At 48.5% G+C, this 24,202-nt stretch overlaps 1 protein-coding gene across 4 annotated transcripts in view; it reads right to left on the bottom strand.

Moving 5' to 3' along the window:
* Positions 1-21,421, bottom strand: part of CECR2 (CECR2 histone acetyl-lysine reader) — a 99,562-nt gene extending 78,141 nt beyond the window's left edge. For 3 of the 4 annotated variants that reach the window (XM_085570007.1, XM_085570009.1, XM_085570008.1), the window contains exon 1: positions 21,149-21,203. Coding sequence is in view for 1 of the 4 variants with exons in the window: in XM_085570010.1 (XP_085426136.1) it covers positions 21,149-21,328 (180 nt within the window). In the remaining 3 variants the exon portion in view is untranslated. Of the gene's footprint in view, positions 1-21,148 lie in introns of all 4 variants that reach the window. The other variant, XM_085570010.1, reaches the window with a different exon arrangement.
* Between the last annotated feature and the right edge of the window lie 2,781 nt (positions 21,422-24,202).

The following is a 24,202-nucleotide window of genomic DNA, read 5'->3' as shown; positions in this document are numbered from 1 at the left end:
CAGGCTCCTGACTCTGCCACGGTTCAGGTGACAGCGTGTGAAGGGGGAAATGCTACATTCAGGACTGTAAAACCAACCTGAGGTCTGTCCCATTATTCAAACCCTTTACAATAGTAATAAAATGAGTAATCACATCTCCATTACGCTTCATTCAGTACATGGGAGTGTGAGACTAGGAAGTAAAGACAGCTGTTCAATATTGATTTTTATCCTTCTTATTCTTTATGTATCCCTATGCCTAATTTGCTACATTCCTTCCTCCCCTGGCCACCAAATAAGCTATTAATCGCTTCACAGACCTTTTCCTGTGGTGGCTTCCACACTGCATCTCAATCCAATAAGCATTAACTTTTTTCTCAATCTATTACAAGTTAATGATTTTTAATCTGATTTGAGAAATGAGAAACTGGTGGGGAAAAAATTGATCAACACCATCAAAAACTCACCTCTCTATTTAAGAGATGCACCTCTATTTGAGATTGTCCCCCCCACCCCCAAAAAGAATCCCACAAGCCCCATCCCTGGCATTTTTATGGCAGCATTTAAAACACAACAGAGACTTAATTGTTATTTTCCCAGGGCTGGGAGAAGGTGGGTAGGCAGCAATACACCCCAGAGGCAGGGAAAGCATGGAGGAGTGTGGTGCCTTATCCGAGGCCACCCAGAGAACCTGTGACACAGGCTGGCTCTTCCCTGCAGCACTGTTCCCAATCTCAGCTTCAGCACATTCTAAAGCTGAAGTTTGGCCATACAGTTAGGATGCTTCAGGTTGAACCAGAAATGCCAGAGCAGTACTGACACAAATTCAACTCCACCGTTTTTAACACAATCTCCCTGTTTTGGGTCCCTGTACTGGCCAATACCCACGGCTGCTCCTCAGCTGGCTAATTCAGCGAATGAAAAACATGTCCCTGGATCATCTGGATGACCAGCTGCAGGGAATGGAGACACATGGAAGGAGCCAGGGCCCAGGCTGGAGCTCTGGAGCACAAATGGTGGGCAAAGGAGGCTTTGCCCTCTGTGCTTCAGCTGATGCAGTAACTTGTGCTAGTCACCCTTGACTTCACCTAAGCTCTTTCCCAGCTTCCACAATCGGTTGTGAAGCATTTTGTTTCTAGAGCTGAAGAAAGACACATCTCCTGAGCTGCTCAGGGGGAGAGCGCTACTACCCAACCAGGTAAATGAGATTTCTTGTGAGAAATGAGGCCTAAGCAACTCACCCAGAGTCATAAGTCTGCAAAAATGAGTGCTCAAACAGAAAACACAACTTCAGTGTGTTTCAGTTGGAAAAACCTATCCTTATTCCTCTATTCCTATTCCACTCATTTTAGGGCTTTATTGTAAGCCAGACAACCAAAGTAATTTCAGTTAAAAAAGAAAAACAAACCAAAATCCCTCCAAAATTTAGCTTCTGAAACATGGATCATTCCCTCTCCTCCCTGCACAAGCACAGCCCCACAAAATTGAACTGGTGGATGAAAAGGAGCTGTCATCTCTTAGGGTAGAATAGGGGAAAGCTCTGGACCTCACATCTGCCTTGCCTCTGGCTAGACAGATAAAGCACTACACACTCATGCAACCAACAGACATCCTTTCTTTTTCTGTGGCAGCTTCCATGTCTCATATCCTGCCCACTTCCAAGCTCCTTTAGCAAACAAGGTGAGAACCACACAGCCAACAGCTTCCTTCAGTGCACAGCCTTGGTTTGTACTCTCAGCACCACCTACCATACACCAGAGAGTAAGCCCGTGGAAAAAGCATAATGTAAAGCACCCTGTAATTAAAACCAATCATCATCCACAGGTACAAGGCACTGAATGAAAGCTTGCAGTGCTTCCTATCAAGTAACTGAATTTGTAATCATTTAGCATCGGTTTCAACATAAAAAAACACAAGCCCCTCACTATCATGTCACAGTGGTGATTTGAAGCAGGCACATTCTCTGCCATCACCACCACTTGAGCTCAAATACAAATTACATTAGCAGGCAACACTGGTCTTTGAATGCAGCACTGCCAGGACAGAAATGATGAAAAGTGTGCAGGAAAACATCACCATTTTCTGGCAGCTTTACCCAAAGGTAAGGCAATGGCAGTGGTTAAAAGTGCTTCCCCCCTCCCCCCCCCACCAAAGCTCTTCAACCACTTATATGGTTAGCAGCTGGATTTTCATGGCATCACTATTGCTCACAACTGCCCTGCTAGGAAGTCTGGGATTCTGCTTCCAGCTGGTGACATTCACTGTATTTACAACAGCACTGAAGGTGAAGCATTATGACCAATAATCAGGTATGACAATACTTTCATTATTAAAATATAAGAGTCAAAAAGTGCGGTTTAAGTTTGATGTCTTGTCAGAGCTGGTACACTCAGTTCCCCATCACCATCCATGGAGAAAAGAGGGGAACACCTCCAGAGTGATTCATGTCATTCTAAAATAGACTCCTCTCATCTCTCCAAGTTCAATTTCTTTCCACTGACAGTGATAAATGCCTGCATGATCAGTCTGACACAACAGTCCACTCCAAACACTAAATTATTCTTGCCCCTTTGCTCATCCCCACTGCTTATCCAAACTCCTTACCACGGTATGGCTGGCACAACTATTTGCCAGACCACTCCATAAGCCAGCTCATGAAACTAATCCAGGCAAAAAATAACTGGAGGAAATGGGAGTTGAGGTGTTTTAGTTTTTTTTTATCCACTGTCCAGACCAGCTGCCTGACCTGTTTCAATGTAGCCCCAGAAAGAGTTGCACTGGAACACCTGTGGAGGTGCTGATGGGGATTTAGAGACTAGAAAAATCACACAGATTTCAGGCATGTAGGAGTGGATGAAAACAAACTATGTATTAAAAGACTAAAGGCCAGAACCCTTGGCTATCTGTTCTCAACAATAAAACAAATAAAAATCTTCCTGTCTGGCCTAAGGCATTTCTCTCAAGGCAACAGCTGCTATTTTGTGTGGTGCTTACCCACAGATCCCATTTGGAGTGCCTGCATAATGACTCCTGAAGTAAGGTATTCCTGCCCAAGCAACAACCATCCCTCAAAGGCAAACTATTCCCTACAGAATGAAAAAAAGAACCTCAGTTTCCAACCCTGACTTATTGTCAGTCACAGTTCAAATAGTTTCAAAAAAACAATAGCAAAAGATGTATCCCTGATTCAGAACTAAAAGCTCCCCTTTTGCCCAAGCTGAATTTCAGCAGTTTTAGACCATGCATTGCTAAATAATCTCTCAACTCCTTTCACAATTCTGCTCTCTTTTGGGGGAATGGGAAAAGGAAAAGAGAAAAGCATTCAGAGAACAGAAAAGAACAGAGAAATTATGCACTCTTCAGACCATGGTTAACCTGACCTACTGTTGGTGACAGCCTGAATCCAACAAAGGGTTGGGTAAGAGACTTCCAGAGGTTCACTCTGACTGTACATTTTTGTGATTCTATATTGGGGTTTCCTGATCAGTCTTTTCTGAAATCAAGTCTTGGCTGACTTTCATAATGGTGCTCACTGGTCATTTACACCTTCAAACTCTCAGCCTCCATTCATTCTGTTAGCTCAAGTGAACTCCGAAAATCTCTATTTCACATTTAGCATCACTTCTCTGTTCAGCTGCCTTCTCTCACTCAATTCTTCACATATGACATAGAGCAAAACCAGGTGCACAGCATGAACATTCAGGAAAAGCAGCAAGCAAAGCCATGACACCAGGGAGGGACACTGGGGTGGCAATACTCCACCCATCATGACCAAAGGATTGTCAGGAGCAGGCACCCAGGGCTGGATTCGTGTGCCTCTGTATGCCAAGAAGTCTGCCCAAAGTTATGCCTGAGTAATGTTCAACACACCTTTTGGATGGAAGAGTGAGGCATTAATGTACCCTTGTCTCCAAGCTTCTACAGGTGCTAATCCCCATCCCACTTCTTATTGCAGCCAGGAAAAGAGCAGAAAAATAAATCAGGATGGTTCCTTACTTCCCAACCATAGGAGAAAGAGCAGCCAGAGGATTTCTCCCCTGGCTGCAGAGGAGCCAGCCACTCTTCCGCTGCAGATCTTGTCCCTGCTACAGGGGAAGCAATGGAGACTCCCACTTGTCCTCTCTGCAGGCAGAAATCCTGGACTACAAATAACAGGTTCTATTTGGCAGCTGGGTATTGGCCCTACAGGAGGACTCTGCTCTAAATAGTATCTAATGTCTGCCTCTAAAGCAGGAAACATCGCAGAAGAAAACATCACCTAAGTACATGAGTTCCTCTGTTTCTAGGGAAATATCCCCACACCATTCAGCATCTCCTCTCCATCCCCTGCCAAGCCACTGTGCCAGGTCAGGTCTCACAAGCAACATGATAAATTCTGTGCAGTACACCCAGCCAGCTCCTCAACACCCAGACAAATCCTCTCTCCTCAAGCGTGTGGAGAGAGCCCTGCTAATTTTTGTGAGTGGCAGTGGTGAAATAAGCACTCAAAAAAAAAGACAAGATGGGGGCCTTGCAGAGCCCCTGCCATTTGCTTGGCTCAGGCACAACTTCAAGGACTGCTGTAATGGTCTAGAAATCAAACAAGTGGCTGATAGCACCAATTAACACCTTCCAGCATAACAATACCTTCATCTCATCTCATCTCTCCCCATTCTCTCAACAGCTTAACATATTGGCACCCTGAACGACTTCTTTCCCAGACAGCAGACAAACAATAATGTGCAGGGGAGTGAGGAATGAAGGTGTGCACAGCGTCCTAGTATGTGTAAGTGAGGCAGCACAAAGTACTGGTGGTTATAAAATATATTAGAACAAAAGAAATCAGAACTTGACTTGAGGCACCTGAGCAGGTGGAACAAATCTAATTTTTTTTTTAAACAGACTCAGCTCCTTTTTTTGTTAATAGCTACAAGCTGAGAAGATTTTTTTTTAGAGTCTTCCAAGAATACAGTGCCATCTCTGCACATGGGGAGAAAAGCCATATGAACAATTTAACCAAACTGGGAGAACATCTAAAAAAGATCGTCACATTTTCTTCAGAATAAAGAAGCAAGAAACACAAATAAATTCTGATGCTTAAGATACCTCTTCTTTAAGCTGCTTGTGTGAATGCAAGTTTGCAAGCTCAACCACATGCAAGAGTCTTGCATTGCAGGAACACCTGAGCCTGCTCCCACACACTGCATTCTCAGCATATGAATTGGGTACTGCATGGAGCAGCAGCCAGCTCTGGTGAACAAACACAGAATAGCCCAGGGAGAAAGTTTTGGTTTCGGAAGAAACACTACCTTCAGCAATTAAAGCACGAATCTAGAGTACATTGACTTGAACCCGCTGACCTGTCTTAAATTTGCATCAGTGTGACTGAGTACAGCATTATGCCTGACAGGGAGACAAAAGGGGCAAGGACTTCTCTTTTATTCAATACACTGTTTTACTAAAGTTATAGGACTTTTGATTCTGAGATGCCCAGGATTACAGCAAAGCCAAGCTTGTGGACAGTCAACACCTATTAGACCAGCAGTTACAACCAGAAAAAGTGAACAACTTCTGGATTGAGAGCTCTTAGGGGGTTATTTGTTTTATTCACCCAGAACTTGTGCTACTATTTAAAATAATAAAACAATTATCCTTGCTGAAAAGAAGGCTAATTACCCTTCCCGGTGACACTGCCCATCTACCTTCAGACACGCTGCAGGGGTAGCTGCAGCTTGGGTGCGTTCCCAACAGGGAGAAGCCTCGGGCTTTGCTCCTCACCGCTGCTGGGAAAGGAGAAGTAATCCCAAACCTGCTGAACCAGGCTGCCTTCCACCACTGCCCAAGGGCTTTGCCTCCAACATTGAAATGCTAATCTGACTTTGTAAACCCATAAACAAAAACAAAGAGGAGGATACAAGAGGTAAAAAGCCTCCCTGAACTCCATCCGCAAACCCAATCTCCAGCATTCAGGCTCTGTCTGATGGAGCAGGATTTTGCCCACAGGAGAGTCCCACAAGCTCTGATAGTAAAATTGCTCGAAGGGAGCGTCTAATATGGTCAGATGTGTTTAAATGGCCACTTCCACCCACACTGGAATATCCTTTGTTTCAGAAATCTCTGAGAACAGCTTCCTACTGCAGCAACAGCCCAGGCACAGATCTGCCAGCCCTTACTTACTGCCCTTTTACAACAGACATCATCAAATATTAACAACACTAAAGCCTAGCTGTATCTGGGCTCCAGCTCGACCTTGCATGCACTGTACCCACTTTCCCTGCCTCCTCCAAACCCACGCTTTTAAGAAGACCCACGGCTCATAAAATGGGGGCAAGCACCTTCCCAAGAGACCTTGGCTGGGAGTCCCAGGTGGGAATCACAGACCTGGGTCTAACCCAGGAAGGCAGAAGGGAGTGTAGGATGGATAGCAAAGGTTGGCTTGTGAGGAGAGCAGATCCAAGGGCTTGGAAGTGGAGATGCTAAATCTCACAGATCAGTAGGGACACAAGGACATCCCAAAACTCGCTAGCTGTTCTCTCTGCTCTTCCTTCAAACCCTGCCAGCATACCCACATCTGTAGAGAGTCAGCACAGGGGGTCATATCTCACCAGCGATTGTTCCCTGCCAGGAGGAGCACTGAAACCATCTAATTACCCTGAAAACTGCCCTTTTGTTTCCCATCCTCCCGGTTTTCTTCTGTCTCCTGACCTGTTTTGGAAAGCATTTTGGGCTGCCTGTCATGTGGAAGCCAGATTTTAAAGACAAAGCAGTGGCTCAAGATATTTATCCCTCTGCTGGTTCCAAGGACACTGCTGCTACAACCAGTCTTCAGGGAAAAAGAGGACAGAGTCAGCAACATGGACCACGGGGAAGGGGAAGGCTGTTCTGCATGCCACAGCAATTCCTTACTGGGGTAGCTGAAGCCAGCCGTGGTTAACTTAGGCCAGAAGGTCCAAGGGCTCTTCTCTGCCAAGTTTAGCTCTGGATGACAGTGAAATGTGCTTAATTTGACAGTTTCATTTTAACATGTATGGGCAAAGTCTAGAAGGAGACAGTGGCAGCAGCAAGGGAAGAGAGTTGGATTATTATAAGGTAGCTTTTCTGTTGCCTCAACCCAGTGCTTAGCACTAAAAATGGATACAAAAAAATTATAGATGCTAACTCTTCACCCTAGCAATGAAATGATCAAACACAGAGTGTCTTCAACACAGTAACAATTCTCTCACACGTTATAAAAATCAGCCTTTCACTATAAATTTCAAACTGCCACACCTCTAGCATTACAGACGCTGAAAGCTTGGGCATAGCACGGGGGCTAGAGAACACAAGGAAATTTTCTGTTTATTACTCTTTTCACTTTTTTTTTTTTTTCAATCTATAATAAAAGAAAGTTATGGCACTGACACGATTTCTGCGTCCTCCTCAAACTGTTGGAAATACACCCTTGTGGCTATGTGCAAAGTGCAGATCCTGGAGCAGACACTGCAGGAGTAGAGAGAAATAGGTGGTCAACAAGAAGCTGAATTGGTGGAATCCTGCCAAATGCAGGGAAAGAATCTTGTCCCTGCATGCCAGTGAGGACAGAGAAGAATAATGCTTCAAAAGTACAGGAGAACATCTTCTGGTCTCTGTTTGTCTATCCTCAAGAACTGTCAAGTGCAGGTTCTCCTTCTCTCTGCTTTCCACCAGGTGATCCTAAGCGGTGGGATGGGTTACTGCACAAGCCTTGGCATCAACTCCATGAGCCCAGTGCATTCTTTTGGCTATTTGGACACAGGTAGCCCATTGCCAGACACACTGATCACATACCAGGTGTGCCAAATTAAAGTGAAAGGGTACAAGAGTGCATCGGCTTCTCCTCTCCAGGCTCCTGATAAGACCACTCTGGCAGTCCTGCAGTGCCCACTTCATGACCACCCCCCCTTTCTGATCACAGTCCCCACATTGGGGAAGCTGCCCTCTCCGTTTCACACAAGTGCATCCCAGGCATGCAGGGCAGTGAAGGGTTAATTTAATTAGTTCTGTGTGTGCTCAAAGAATTACAGGCAACTTCATTTAATTATTAAGTAGCCAATCAGGTAATCTCTGTATCTGATTAGCACGCTAATGAAATAATGTCTTCCAGTTCAAAGCTGTCATTCCAATCAGGAGACAGCCCTTCAGCTAGAAGGAAAAGCTGGCCAGGTTTCCATGGGCTCAAGGCTTTAGATTTTGAAGAGGGGAGCAGGGAGCAGAAACATTCCCACCTTCCCTCTCCTTTTCTTTGCCTCTGCACACAACAGCGAGGCTCCCTGATGCTCCAGGCAAGTGTCCTGCATCACCACCACCTCCTCAAAACCCTTCTGTCCTGCTCCCAGATGCACAGGAAGACTCCAATCTACAGAGCCTGGAGAGTGCCAGGCTGTTAAGGGTATTGCCTGGGCACTGCCAGCTGAGAGATCTGCTAAATATGTGGGGCATGGCTCTGCTATGGTCCACATGGGAGAAGTGGCACACACCAAAGCCATTATAGTGCTAAGAGGAAGCCAGAAACCTTCCTCCCTCCCCCATGCCACGCGCTGTTCCTGTGTCATATACAGTTATTTCCAGCCTGGGGAAAAGCGCAGGGCGGCAGCTGTCACACGAGGCAAGGACTTGCCCCTTTTAAACAGGGATTTCAGGACTAAATGACCCATTACAACTAACACAGCTGCAAGAACTGGGACACTTCCTCACAGCCCAAGAGGGGCTTTGGGAGTGGGGGAGGAAAGCAGGAGACAAGCAAGGGTTAGGATCATACTTCCAAGACCTGGCGTGGAGTCTTCGATCCCTCCACCTATTAAGCATTAGCTCAGCTGTCCTCTTCCAGTTACTGTTGTTCAGCCTAAGCAAAGCAGGGTGGGATGTGCAGCCCAGCCCAAGCCTGACACACACCTCCCCTTCCTCACAAACTGCCCCAGCTCAAACTCCCTTTCCCAAATAGCAGCACCAGCTACTCCAATACAGCACTGCTGCTTAGTGCATAGCTGCACACATCCTAGCTTCTAGTTAGCTAGCCCAGGTTTATCAGAGGGGCTGCAGCAGGATGTGGTTCAGCACAGCCAAACCATCCCTATCCAAGGAGCCTGGCAGATGTTGCTGCCCAAGCTCCAGCCTGCACTGCTGCCTCTGTACTTGTGCGTGTGCTCACTGCCAGTTTAAACGCTAACTCATCTTCAATTGCCACAGCTGCCAGAGTGTCTTCGCCTTTCTGAGCTCCATATCATCTTCCTGATTATGTTTCCACTCTGTCCGTGCCTCTCCCAGGGAAAGGGAGGAGCCTCCAGGATGCTCACACCAAACAGCACTAGTTTTAAGTCACCACTCCAGAAACAAATACTGAGAGAATCACAAGAGGAAGCAGAAAAATTGCAAGCAGTCCCCAGCAGCCAGCTTCTATGAGAATGCTCAGGTATTGACACTTTTTGTTGACCCTTCTTATCCCGAGTATATCCCATGAACAAGAAACAGCGCTGCTGAGAGGGAAGAGACACATCTCCCTCTCTTCCCTCTGCTGACTACAGCCATTCCCAACTGAAGGAAACTGGTTAGATCAAGAAAGGCAGGCTTGGACAGCACAGTGAAGCATCCACTAATAATCCCTCCACAGCAGTCTTCCTGCCAACTGGCTAAGGACTAGGCAATGATTATAAACTGTAGTTGCTACTCCAAGAAAAAACAACACAACATCATATGGCGGCCCTTAAATTCTGAAACCAGTTCTGCTTACAAATAAAGACAAGACTTTCTAACTGCCTGTCCCAAAAAAAAACTCAGCCCTGAAATCCAAAGCTGGGTTCGTCCCATCTTGTGTTTCACTAGTTCCAAAAAACCCCAACCGACCAAAAAGCCACAAAGCTTCCATCACTAAAGTTAGCAGAAAATTCTAAAAGTGCTGGAGGGTGAGTTTAAAGCCCCACAAGATAATGTGGTCACCCCTCTCTTGCTGGCATCTCACTCACTACTTGAGGAGGTGTGCACAGGAGGACCTGGCAGGGCAGGGCTGCCCCAGCACAGATGCAATCTGAGCCAAACTTAAGCACAAGCCACTGAAGTGGCCACCTGGGGACCAGGCCACCTGGGAACCCGCATTCCTTGACAGCTCTGCTGCCCTGCACATTCCAGCCCACTCATCCCCAGGCCCTGAAACCGGGTCAGGAGGCACAGCATGACCTGATCTCCACCTCTGATAGCACCAAGCACTGTCCCATCCCCTCTTGCCACCCTTGCCACAGTCAGGCCAGATGTATTGCCTCCCCGCAGCAAATGAAAAGCACAGAACAAGGATACAGATACCCACCCAGGCATGTGCAGGGACACCCTCTCAATGCCACAGCTATTTGCAGATCAGCCATCATCCAAAACTTCCCAAAATGACAAAGTCTGGACATCTGGCAAGTCAGATGTTTACTACAGAGAGCAGTTCATTCCACCAAGGGACTTGCAACACCCTGCCAAATTACACATTTCCCTTTACGGGATGCCACAGCAGCTGGAATCAGCTCACTTCTCACATTCCTTAATAAGCACTTCCAGTGGAGAGCAGGGTGGAAGCAGGGCATCAGCTGCAGTTAGTCATGACTGAGAGCAGGGCTCCCTTTCCTCATGCTCCCAGCACTATCTGCAGTCTAAGACTATGCAGCACCACCCACCCTGCTGGGGCAGGGGGAGTCAAGTGGTCCGAGCTACCAGGCATTACAGGTCTCCCTGCTAGAGGAGACTTTCACTCTGCCTCCCCCAAGCAGCAGCCTTCAGAGGGGCCCCTCGATAGCTCGTTGAGATCCTAGAGATCATGGAAAGATAATCCATTGCACTACTAATGCACTACTGCAGCTGTCCATGGAGAAAATCCCCTTTCAACCAAAAAAGCCCCCTCAAGCCCTTTGATCCTCTCCAACTCACAATTATCTTAAGGGCAAAATAGTCTTCAGTGCCTCTGCACCTTGTATCAGGCTGAAAGAAAGGAAATGGAGACTGCTATTCCCTGTTTATTCTACATGGCTGCCCTGTCTGACAAGGCAAGCTGCTCCAGCCTCTTCAGCACAGGCAAACAAATCCTGATGGATAGATATCTGCATTGTTGGGCAACGAGAGCCACAGAGAAACCTTTTTCTCTGTGGGAAATTTTTTGTTTTGTTGGGTTTTTTTTTAGAGAAAGCCCAAATTTCTCAAAAAGAATTTTGTACTGCTCTGGTTTTGTGCAAGACTCTCAGCTACAGCAAAGTTTAACTGATTTCAGCTGCACGTTCAGGACTGACTACGGAATAAACAATTTAAAAGGCTCACCATCTAACTCCAAATTGAAACTTTTCTAACCAGAATGTTCACTTGAAAAAAGAAATGCAGCAAGGCTTGATATAACCCAAAAGCCTTTCAGGAAGGGTCTTACTGATAAGGTTCCTTCCCCAGGTGCCCTCATTGCTGCATGACCTCTTGTTACCTGTGCAGGCTCACTCCACCTGCTACCCAGGGCTGCAGTGTGATAAGCGATTCTTTCAGCAGAAGTGTCAGCTATAAAAAGCCCTTCCCCTCCCCTCTGCCTGTTTCCATTCCCATGCCACTGCTGCAGTCATGCTGGTACAAACCTTTTGTGGGGCTGTGGAGGGAGCTGGCCAGGGGAACTGCTTCTGGTGAGGCACAGCTCACTTTAGAGAAAAGTTTTTAAGCCAGGTGAGCAGTTTTACTGCCAGCCGTGACAGTGACAGGAGCTGCTGCTGTGGAAGGCAGGTTGAGAATTGATGTCCTCAGGTTCCACCAGACACTGCTCACAAGTTCACATAACAACACAGGGAAAAATAAGCCACGTGATGGCCAACTCTCCAGTGAAGAAAAAAATATGAAAGAAAAAAAGTCCCTTCTCTAATGCTCCGAAACCCTACTAATTTCAGAGGTACTACATTTTATATAATGATTTTTAGAAAATTCAGCTAAAATTCCCAACGAACTATTACTTCTTGTGCACATTTCTCAATCAATCAATCACTAATAAGCTTTGAATTCTGGACTGACTCAACCTACAGCAACAGCAGTGCCAGAGCCTTGGACAAGCTTTCCTAGAGGGAGTGCTCAGCATACTTGGCCACTCCAATCATCCTAAACATGTTTACATGCCAGTGCACACGTGTGACCTGGGAAATGCACGGGACATGCCATTATCATTGCAAGAGGAGGGTGCAGTAAAGAGGAGAAGCAAAGGGAAGCACTGACAAACATCACAGGCAGGGACGTGCCGGGCTGCCATTTTCCATGCCCAGATTGGAAACCCTTCTGAAACCAGGACTCACTTTTACTTACAAGAGCAACATATTTTGCATTTGAAAATGCATTTCACTTCCACAGAGAGCTGTTAAGGTTGCATATTTAGGGGACATGGAGGGATTTACGTGGTGGGCCAATAAGGGTTAGGCCTAAGTGAGGTCACAAAATACCACAAGAAAGCATGGAAGGGGTCTTTTTCCTTGCTTAGTTTCCAATATTTGAACCTTCCCAGAACACCAGAAGAGGGAGCCTTTGACTCCTCTCCCATGCTCATCATTTGTTTTATATTAGCGACAATGACAAGCTCTATTAAGAGCCAAGCTCTTTAAGTGAACTCTCACCTTTGCCTCCTAAAACAAACAAACAGTAAAAAAAAAAACAAGAAAGAAAAAACCCAAAAAAACCTCCAACCACTACCCTCTTTGCCTTGTGTTATGGATATACAAATATTTTTTCTGCCACACAACTCCCTACATACAGGGCTCACCAGAAAGGAGAATACGAGGTCTGCCTTCCAACCCTTCGCCATACAAAGCTCTGGCCCCTTTACAGCAGGCTTAGCTGGAGAGAAAGAGCCAGAGAATTAATGGCTTTACCAAAGAGGAGGAAAAAGACCCTCCAGAGCTCCTTTTACATCACCAACCTCAGCAACCAGAACTAAGCTATAGCTAGAGTTTCAAGAGCCACAGTGGATTGACTTGGCAGCTTGCAACCACCAAAAGCAGGAGGTCCTGCTCCCACCACAGACCTACAACCCCCACAACAACCCTGCCAGGACCCAGCGAGCAGCTGGGATGCTGCCAGGAAAGGGGCAAACCACAGAGTCAGGAACGTGGCTGAAGCAAAGGCTGGAAAAGGGAGCGAGATCTTCTTTCTGGCAGCCAAGATCTTACTGGCAGCTGGCAGCCCCCAAGAGCAGAGGAGTTTCATGTTTCACTGCCCCCTCAGCAGTGCATGCACCCTCCTTCCCACCAGGCTGGATGTGTCCACTTGACCACACTGATGTAAAAACCAACAGGGACACCTCCCTCTGGTACTGAACCAAGAGGAGTTAGTACAGGGGAAGAGATGAACCTGTGTAAGTGCACCCAAGGGTGAAGAGCTTGCACTGTTTAAACCAGACCAGTCCAAAAACCACACTAAACTGGTGGCCTAACTCAGGGAAGGGGTCCCTGAGGAACATTATGCCCCTCATGTTTCAAGTAATTTGGTGTTAACTTTACATGCTGCCTTCCCCAGCCAGCTTTCAGCAATCCTACCATGGATAATACCAGCAGTTTTGCTTTTTCAGTGGAAAACTGGTGTTTTATCTAAGCATTTATAGTATATAAAGAGTTTGTCAAGAAGTTGAGACAGCACTGAAAGGTGTTGCCACATTGGGCTGCAAGACCACCTCTGAGCAAAGCAGAGACCTTGACTGCCATCAGTGCCTAGTGTCGAGTTATTCCCCCATCCCTTGTAAAGGCAGTCTGTAAAGCCCTCCCCAAAAAGCAGGAAAATGAGTGTTCTGGCAGTAAGCAAACTGCACTCTCACCACTTCTCCCCATCAGCTGTTTTCTGTTCCTCACACAAAAGGCTGCAAACTCCTCCTAATTGCAGGAGCCTTCCACCTAACAGACCCTGCTCTGAGACCCTCCTCCCCAGGAACTGGGGGAGAACTGGGGCACAATAGGAAGGAGACCGGCTAAAGGGAATAGATCTGTTAAATTAACGCATTTTCTGTCAACCAAATCAGCTGCCCCTAGTGCTATTGTTGGTGAAACAATGGAGACCCCAGGAATGGGCACCCATTAAAAGGAACAAGCCTGCTGAAAGGATACACTCTGAGGCACAGCCTTGTGTGTTTAACAGGATTCTCTACTGTAAGGAAGGAGGAATCACTAGGCTGCATTGTTCCCACCACCACAGCAGATGCTGTTGCTTCTGGTAACGAGGAGGGGGGGGAATTTTTTTTTTTTTTAATTCATACATACCTACAATAATGTTTACATGATAAACTTTTAATTCAGGAATTTTAACTCCTTGGCTGTTGTCATTTCTACCCATAGCTCTCTTCTGGAGGAGATTTTTGCCTGAAAGAAGTCTATGAAAGCATCCATTGCCATTACAAAAGTTAATTCTTCACCCTTCATGCAGGCACTTAACAGATGCCAGGGGCAGAATGGCACAGCTTTGCCGGCATTATGCGCTGGGAGAGAAAGACCAAAGTTAAGCAGGTCTACATATAAAGCTGCAACACTTTAAAGGTGTTACTTTTAGCTGGTTTGGTTAGAGCAAATTCCACAAGGAAAAACTTTTAAGGCCCGATTTAGATGCGCTGTGCAGAGGTTTAAATCGGCTGATTGAACTGGCACAGGTTTGTTTGTGGTACTTGGGTCTTCTTAAACAAAGCAATCTGCAAAGTCATATTTAAGTTCCTGCACAAACGATTATGTTTTTTTTTTCTAGTGGGGAAAGACTCGCAGCTGTTTATCTTTTATCGGTCTTAAAATAAGCTCAGCTTACACTGTTAAACTTGTGGGTACACAAACACTTCAGCTAACACCAGGCATGATTTTCAGTGTCTGCTGTGCCAACAGAAGAATTGCCTATACTAACACCATATAAAACCTGTAATATCAGGCTACATGTGCTACATCAAATCTCTGAAATTCTTATCGTGCTCCTCCTTCCCTTCTGCCTTCTACTGCTACAGTCATTCCCCAACTCCCCTGTCACCTAATTCAGATCCATTCAAAATGTTGCTGTCAAAATAACCTTCCTTATCCATTGTTCAGACACCCTTTGGCTTCGTGCAGTCACTACTTGTGTCTTTTCACTGGCTTAAGATAACGTTTTAATTCATGTATCAGCCTCCTGAACTACCTATTCCTTTTTATGTTGTGGTTGTTATTTTGGGACTTTTTTCTGGTTTGTTTCTGGTGTGTTTTTTTTTTTTTATTTATTTTTTTTTAATCCAATTACACTAGAATACCATTATATAAAACGTAAACACTCGTGTAAAAGTTTAAGATCTACAGTTGGGAAAGATGTGACTTGCATTTGAAATGGAAACTGCTTTCCAATTTGCAGACCACTTGAAACAACAGCTCTGAGAAGTATCTCTCTGCCTCCCCCCTCCATTAATCTCAATGAACTCTAGAGCCCAGCACTGACATGTAGAGTGTTAATGATTCCATTATGGACAGAATAACTAAGACAGCAAAAGCCAAGAGCAGAAATCTAAGGAGTGGTGCTGAAACAGATATGGGGAAAGGGATGGGGCACTGCAGCAACTCAACCAAATAGCAAATGGGATAGACAGAAAGAAGAATAAAACCAATAGTGGCCCTTGATTTTGTTTGGTTTTTTAAACAACGAACACCCAACTTGCACCCTCTACTCTGAGGAAGATGATGCTGCCCAGGGGAAGCAGAGCCATCACAGAGTGACTGTAGTGCATAACCCAAATTCACACAGTGGACCATAAATGGGTTTCTCCACACAACAGGATCAACACTGTCTTTTCAGTATATGTGAATTCCACCATCTTTTTCAACCCTATCTACTCTCTGTACAGCACCTTTCCCTACACTGCAAGTTACTCTGCCTTTCCTCAGACAATGTGTTTTTTTTTATTAAAGCAAGGTGCTTGACATTAGAGGGAAGTTTAGTCAGCAGATCTATTGTTCACTGTTCCTTCAGTGACTGCCCACTCCCTTCCACTTTAACATTGCCTACTGTGATCAGGCAAATGGCAAGAGGGATGGACATCCCAATGACTGAACTATTCTACCGAAAAGGCATTTAAACTCAGAACTAACATCAATGAACACAGCTGACCTACATGAATTCACCAACATTTTCATCAGCTTGCAGCACCTTCTTGCTGCATTGATTTTAAATTCTTCTGATCAGAAACCACCTGGCCAGCTCAACTATCACTGAGCAAGATGAGACACCAGCAGACATTGTATATGTTACTGTAATACCAATAATAATGCAGCACTAGACCCGAATAGCTACAGAGAGGTGGAGGCTGTACCTGGGTACCAAACCCTACTGATTGTGTAATTAACCCCATACAAGCCACTGACAGAACAGGAAGGTTGTGCCATTTTGGTGTCATGGATTACAAGGGACACACCCAAAGGGCAGAGTAAGGGGATCCACAGAGAATTTTCAGCAGGACTTAACATGATACAACAGTGGAGGTCAGAGCATATTTGGCCATCCTGCTCTCACTAGGAAAAATTCTTTTCAAAGTATTAAAATTCTAACACACTGTTTAACACTTTTTTTTTTTTTTTTAAAGCTGTGTCCGGTTTGCACAGATAGAAGAAACCCTGTTCTCTGCTCTCTCCTTCTCCAGCTCTCCCTCTCCACACTCTTCCTCCTCCTGGGAGACCCGGGGGAGCAGTAGCAGCCGCTGGCTTTTAACAGCCACATAATATTCTTGACAGAAAGAGCCTGTTCAAGGACCTGCACAGAGATACCACACTAGAGAAGGAAAAAGGCAAGAGCAGCAGTGCCGTCCCTGCCTGTGGGTGGGAGGAATGCACCTAAAGGCAGAGCCAGAGCCTGAAGTGCTAGGAAGGGGCAAGAGGCAAGGGAAAGCATCTTAAAACTGCAGTGAAGTTAACAGCAAAGGCAATTTGCCCAAAGGTGCTTTTAAAAACCACAGGAAAAGATTTATGTTTTCCCTGTGTAATGTGGCTTTTCCCCCTTTTCCAAATAAACTAAGTTAACAACAATGTTTTGACTATTTTCAAGCACGTTCTGGAAAGTCACCTCCCCTCGACCTACCCAGGTAGAAGTTCCTAAATGTTGGAGTCCACAGCTCCTGAGAGCACATGCCAAAGAGCTGGGTGGCCACACCACATTGGCTCCCGTCCAGTCTTTTCAAGCTGTGCTGAAATACGGTTGAAAACATTAAATATTCTCCCAATATTTTTGATACAAACAATCCCTACAGCTGCTGGGAGAACATTTCAGTTGCAGAGGGGAAGGGCACATGGTCAGGAGATACTTAGACACAAGAGGTGTCCCACATTACAGTCCAGTCTTGAAGAGGGAAATAAATCACCACCTATCGTCACCTGCACTAACTTGACTGTGGGAAACATCCTTTCTGTCCATCAAGGCAATGACAACAACAAAAAAAAATGACATGCCCCACAGAGCCACACCTTCTCCTGCTGCAGTGCTGTTAGAGTAGCTAAGGACAAACTCCCTGATGCGGATTAGTGAGGTTGGATCAGATGACTCAGTGTGGTCCCTTGCAACCTTACCCATTCTGTGATTTTACAAACCACCAAGAAATATGCCATGACAACCAAGCCAATGCAACCAAAAGACCACTTTTGAAGTGACACGCGAGTTTTGTACAGCAGATGGCTGACAAGGCAGCCATTTAAAAGGGGAGGAAGAAAAAAAAAAAAAAAAAAAAGCCAACCCACCCCAGAAGGCTGAAGTGCTCTCTGCCATCCTCAGATCCATGTAAAAACACAGCATGAAGCTGAACACATCCCAAAGCACCCGCTTCTGTCCCACTGAACTTTTGACCTGCTGGCGGTAGCTGAACCCCTCCTGAGTCCATTGCCGGGTGATGCTGCAGCAGAGATTTAAAAAGAGGAGCCCAGGCGCCTGCATCTGCCAGAGCCAGCATGAGGGCCAGCTGTGCCCACCCCCTCCCCAAACAATGCCCAGAGCCCAGCCTGATGGATGCGCCTCTTTCTTTTTGGACACCCCTTCCCCTGCAGTCTCTGGCTACGCACAGGTCCAGCAAAAAGAAAATTAAAACATTTGCTTCCCAGGTTTCTGCCATCCAGCTGCTGATGGTAGTCCCACATCTGGAAGCCTGAAAGCTTCACTTTCATTGGAGCCAATAAGTAGAGGGAAAAAGACTTGCATTTAAAAAGTGAAAAAAAAAAGAGCTCCATTCTGCCTCTCTGTGCTACTAAAGGCCCCAAACTTCTCAAATACCCTCAGCAAATCTGCTCAGCACAGGAGGGATAGGTCCAGATGGCCTGTCATTACAGAACCTTCCAGCTACCTATGGAGAAACCCACCAGAAGAAAAAAAAATATCAGGGAACAAGAGGCAGGGGGGTATGGGGGGGAAGAAAAACAAAAAATACCAAGAGCTTTTTAAAAAATGACCAGCAGAACACGAGAAATTGGAAGACCGGGTTTTGTCTGGTTTGAGGACTGCAGGGACGGTAGCAGTGAAACCTTAACCTGACCCACCTGCTGAAATTGGAGGGAGAGTGAGAGCAGGAGATATTTGTTTCAAGCAGAACTAAGGCTTGTTTAAAACTTCTGCCTTTTGTAAGATGTTGTAAGAGTTTAGCACCAAACTCCCCTCTGGAGATGATGCACTCATATCAAAAAAAAGCAAGAAAAGCCTCACCAGCCAGAATTTAAGCTCAGAGGAGCTCACACCTCCGAGGAAGAAGAGAAAATCCAAGACGAGACAGCTGCATTCTGTGTAAGACCATCCCTTAGAGATACTGGGCAGAGTTGGACAAACATTATCTGTAAAGCTCAAGGGGTTTGAGCATGAGCATCCTCCAGCTGGAACCCTCTGAGCTTGAGATCTCCATTTTTCCTTCTGCATACACAGATTCACTCAAAGCACTCGTTTTATTCTGTGTCCAAATGGACTGGGGCAATCGCCCCCGGATTACTCATGAGGGGCAGTAACTTTTGAGGGAAGGGGCATACCCCAGTCCGTTGGTGTTCAGCCCCAAGCACACCTCTCCACAATTACCGAAGCTAAAGCAAGAAAACGTCATTCATACGTGAGCACAGATTCACTTTTTGATGGCTAGCTGTGGTTTTATGTGTTTTAAATCCTGGCATCTCCACAAACCCCTAGAAGAGCCACGACAGGCCAGAAAGGGCAGTGGTATTATTAGGTCCAAAACCGTGGAAGAAATCTTCTTTATCCAGCTAAATAAAGCACAAATAAAAAAACACTAAAAACACACAGCCTAGTGCTCTCAGAAAAAAAGCGTAACTCCCATTGCTGGCCATGGGTTTCAAAACATGAACTATTTGAGCAAGCTCTTTGTGCAAAGATCCGTTCCCAGATACCCATCCCTGAGACTGGAACAACTACACCAGGCAAGAGGTAAGGAGATGCTGAGTTTCAAGGCACAGCAACTTTTGAAGCTGCTCGTGGTCCTGGGCTGCTCACACTCTGCCGAAGGAGATTTACTCCACGTGCCTGAAAGGAGCAGAGTTCTGACAGCCGCATCCGTCCTCTCACAGCATCCCGATTTTAACCGCAATTTCCACCGACCCTCGGACAAATGCCATGCTTTAAAACACATTTCTGCCAAGGGCTGCGGGCCATCCACGTGCACGGAGTTTTTTTGAGGATGTTTTCGGTGTGCTGCTTCTGCTCTGCAACACCCCCAACACCAACGCGCCCGCACTCCTCCTTCTCCCAGGCATCCCCCCCAGAAAAGCAAGTTGATTTGTTCGGAGTGATGATGTTAACTCCCCCAGCCTAAGCGTGCTCCGGGAACCAAAGGGGAGCCCACATTTACTTCATTTGTGAAGCAAGCCAGATGCTAATTGCCTCCAAAGGTGAAAGGCTAGTGCCTTGGCCCTTTTATCATTGTAAATTCAGGTTCCTTCAAGACTTTACGCTGCTGGGCCCGGAGAGCCTCCCCCTTTAATGGTTTGGCATCAATAGGAGGGGGAGGGGAGTTCTCTTTCGCAAGAAGTTGCATCATTGAGAGATCTTATCCCCTTTCAAGATTTCGTACCGCATAAGGGATTCCCCCTCTTCAGAAATTCACATCCTGCTCGAGGAGTTTTGCTCTTTAGGGCTTCGCGCATCCCATTGAACTTTTAAGCATCTTTGGAATTCGCATTCACGAGGCAATTACTGTCTTTAAAAAACACACGCCACCACGTTATTCACCCGGTTTATTGCCAACGCGCTGGCAAGAATAGCTTTTCACAGCAAGCACAAAAGATTTCCTACCAGGACACACTTTGTTTGTAACATTTGTAGCCGGCGCACAAAATATTTACGGGACATTAGCGGTGCACATGAAAATAAGAATTAAAAACAAGTAAAAAAACCCCAAAACCCAAACAAACTAAACCCCAAACAAGCCACACAAGAAAGTTTCGAGGGAAAACGGGTAAGAAGGTACGAAAGCCGAGAGCGTTCCCTCCGCGGGGGACAGGGGCGGTGGTGAAGGCACCGTCGATGCCCCGGCGGCTCCGCTGAGCCGCACAATGAGCGGCGCGGTGCCCCGCGGAGCCCTCCGGCCTCGCCGGGATGCGGAAGAAAGGCTCGGCAGGACCCTCCGCGCCCCCCACCCCGCGGCGGCACCGGCCAGGTGGGGACCCCCACCCGCAACAAAAGGAGCCCAAAAGGGCACAGCTGAGCGGGCCGGGCAAAGCCCCCAGCAGCAGCCGCTGGTGCCCCCGGGGGAGCTGGAGGGTTACCGGGCCGGGCCCACCTCTCGCCGCCACCATTTTGGGAACGGGGGACCCACCGCGGGCTCCGTGCCGCGTCCGTCCCCCCGCCACCTTTGTGTGCGGACACCGGCCCGGCGGAACAATGCGGCCCGGCGGGGCCGGCCCCGCTGCGCCCCCGCCGTGCGCCCCGCCGGGCCCGGAGCCGGGGGGCTCCTGCCCGCCGCCGCCCGGGACAGGCGCGCCCAAAGTTTGCGAGCGCGCCCGGCAGGGACGGCGAAGTTGCCGGGTCCGCCGCAAGCGGAGCGAACACCCCGCGCTGCATCGCGGCGGAATGCAGCGGCTCGCCGGGGGCCGGGGGTGCCCCCGGCACATGCGGAGGAGCGGGAGAGGCGTGCGGGATCCGCCGGGCAGCGGGCGCGCAGCGGGAGCGGCGGCACGGACACGGCCCGCGGGCTGTCCGGCGGGACGCGGCGCGGCGTCCGCGGGGTTCTCACCTCGATCTCGAAGTCGGGCAAGCGGAAGGCGGTGCGAAAGAGCGAGCAAAAGTGAGCGATGGCCGGGACTTCCCACCAGGAGCGGAGCTCGTCCAGCGCCACCGCAGCCGCCGCCTCGGGGCCACCGGTGCCGGCTACGCCGCCGCCGCCGCCGCAGCCGCCGTCCTCCTCCGGGCACATCTCCCGCGGCCGCCGTCCGCCCGCTCGGTCGCTGCCTCCCTCACTCCGCGGGCGGCTGCGTGTGCCGCCGCCGCTCGGCGCTGCGGCTCCGCCCGCCCCCCGGCGCCACGCCGCTCAGCGGCCGCCCCCCGGCGGCCCCGCGCTGCCCCCTCGCTGCCGCCCGCGCACGGGGCGGCTCAGGGGCGGCTCAGGGCCGGCGGGGGCGCTGCTGCTGCCGCTGCCCCCCCTACCGCGGGCGGCCGCCGCTGCGCGGGCCCATCCTCGCCGCCCTCGCCCTCCGCCTCCCGCCGCGCCCGCGCCCCGCGCAGCGGCGCCCGCGCCGCCGGGAACAGATGGGCGCGGGGGGGGGGGCCGCGCGGGGCGGGGCTCCGCGCGCGGCGGGGGGCGTGGCCCGGGGCGGGAGCACCAATAGGAACGCGCGGTACGGCGGGGGGCGGGGCGGAGCGGGCCCGGCGGGGCGGGGCGCGGGGACACGCGGCGTGGGGGCGGGGCGGCGCGCGGCCGTGCACGAGGAGGGGGCGTGGCCTGCGCTCACCACAACAACAGCCCCCGGAGCCCGGGGCCACGCCCACCGGGGCGGGCCCGGCGGCCGCTCCGCCGGTCCCGGCGCCGGTCCCGGTCCCCGTCCCTTGGCTGGCACCGGCAGCTGCCGGCGATGGCTCCTGGTGCAGCGAACCCCTGGCTATCCCCCTGGGTTTCTGCTCGCACTTCGTGCCCTGAGTGAGGGAGCCCCAGCGGCGCTGCTTGTTGTCCGCATGCGGCCGCCACGAGGAGCCAGCTGCGCTGCCGTGCCCTGGGACACCTCTGTGTGCCACCCACACTCCCTGTCCCTCCGCTCCTCCTGGCTCGGAAATGAAGAGCACCGCTGCCCTGTTTTGAATTGTACTACGGGGAAAGGTTCAGCGGCAAATAGGTATTAACTACCTGCCGTAATGGGGCAGAGTTCCGGTGAAGCACACACGAAGTCACAGCTGCTCCGTGTTGGCACCGCATCACCCGACAACCTCTCCGCGGCCACCACAGTCCGGCTGCAAAACAGCTACAAAGGATCGCTGTGCCCAGCTGCCTCAGCTTAGGTTTACCCCAGAGAAACCACTGTGAAACGAGTTCAGCCACAGTCAGCCAAGCAGAGACGTGCAGAGTTAGGCTGTGGCTGAGAGCGATTCCTGCAGAACGGGACTAATCCCACTGCCAGGTCTTAACTAGTGCGGACGTGAGGAAGCAGTGAAATGCCTGAGCTGGAGTGGGAGGGGGATATCCCCTTTCTGGAGCAGCCTGGAGCTCCAAGGAGAAAACACATCGCAGATTCCCTGCTCTGTCTCTGGCTTGGAGGCATCAGAAAGAGAAAGGCTGGTGGCATCAGTCAGCGCCATCGTATTGCTGCGAACACCTGCTGACATAAAGCAGTCTGATTTCAGAGTCTTGCACCAGCACACACTTTTGAGATCTCCAGGGTTTCCTCTCCCTTTTTCCTTTCAAAATGAACATATCAACAGAGAGTAAGGTGAAGTATAAGCTCTGTGGTGTCTCAGGCCACTGCCTAACAGCCTGACCAGGGAAAACTGGCTGAGGATGGGAACAAGCTAGTTTAGAGAAGAAACAAATCAAGGAGCAGCAGCATGGCTCAGCAAGAATGAACAAGCTCTAATTTCATTGCCCTTTTTCCTATCGCAGGATCAAGGGATACCCAGTGAAATTGGAAGGAAGCGAATTTAAAATGGTGCAAGGAAATATTTGTACCAAGTGTAATTAACACATGGCATTTGTTACCCCGAAGTTTCATTGAGGCCAGGAGATTAGCAGGATTCAGAAAAGGATTAGACATTTATGTGGTTACCAAGAACATTCATGGTCACATTAGACAGGATATAAATAAATTTTAGAAGGGATATAAACTGTCAGGCTTCAAGGCACAATATAACCACTAACTGATGGTGAGGGATTAGGGAAAAACTTCCATTGTGGGCGGGTTATTCTATAATTGTCCACTATGGGGTTTCTTGCACCTTTCTTTGAAGTACCAGAGAGCAGCAACTGTTGAAGTGAGAAGACTGGATTAGGAAGGCTACCAGGCTCATCTGGTGTGGCAACTGCTGTGCTCTCTGGGGGTCTGTGAGGGTCACTTGAGAAATGGTGTGGTAAAGAGGATGGCACAGGAGGTGTCATCAGACAGCTGATTTTTCTTCAGACACAGACCTTGCTTTCCTTCACTGTAGATTTCACACAGAAAATAGATTTCCCATGCCTTCCTCACCAAGGTTTTTGCCAAAATATACTCTATTTTTAAGTGGTTTATTAGTTATCTTTCTAAGTTCAGCCTTTGCATCTGTTTTCCCTAAAAGCTTTTGACTTGGTTCACTTATTGTTTGAAGGAGACCAACGTGCTATACTGAAACCCTGACTGTGTTTCAAGGCACAATGACTGCAAGACTTGGTCTTGAGCAAGACAGAATCTCATCTCTTGTGTATTGTGTCTGCCTGCACTGGATTGAGCCAGCTCCAGCTCCCTGCAGTAACTGTGAGAGGAGAGGGCAGGCCAACTCAGGGCACTGTGTCAACATGCAGGATTCACTATAAAATACCAACAGTTCTGTGTGAAAGATCTAGGTGACAAATCCTCAGGCATGGCTTCCTTTGGGCTAGTTACAGAATTCTACAGTATTACCTAATGCCCAGTTCTTCTGTGGAGCTAACTTTTGGTCCCCTGGCCATGTAAGGGGAGTTTATGTTGCAGTTCTGTCTTGCCTATGCTGACATTCCTCCCTGAATTCCTGTAATGTCCAGCTGTGCCTTATCTTACTGCTGCATCTTTGCTTGTTCTTGACACTGGGTCAAACAGCTTTGTAGTATCCCCACTCTCTACCCTGCTAAGAA

This window comes from Lonchura striata, chromosome 1A (assembly GCF_050655825.1).
Source record: "Lonchura striata isolate lonStrDom1 chromosome 1A, ASM5065582v1, whole genome shotgun sequence".
NCBI lineage: Eukaryota > Metazoa > Chordata > Aves > Passeriformes > Estrildidae > Lonchura > Lonchura striata.
The sequence above is the reverse complement of the archived record's forward strand: the minus strand, read 5'-3'. Positions and strand labels throughout refer to the sequence as shown.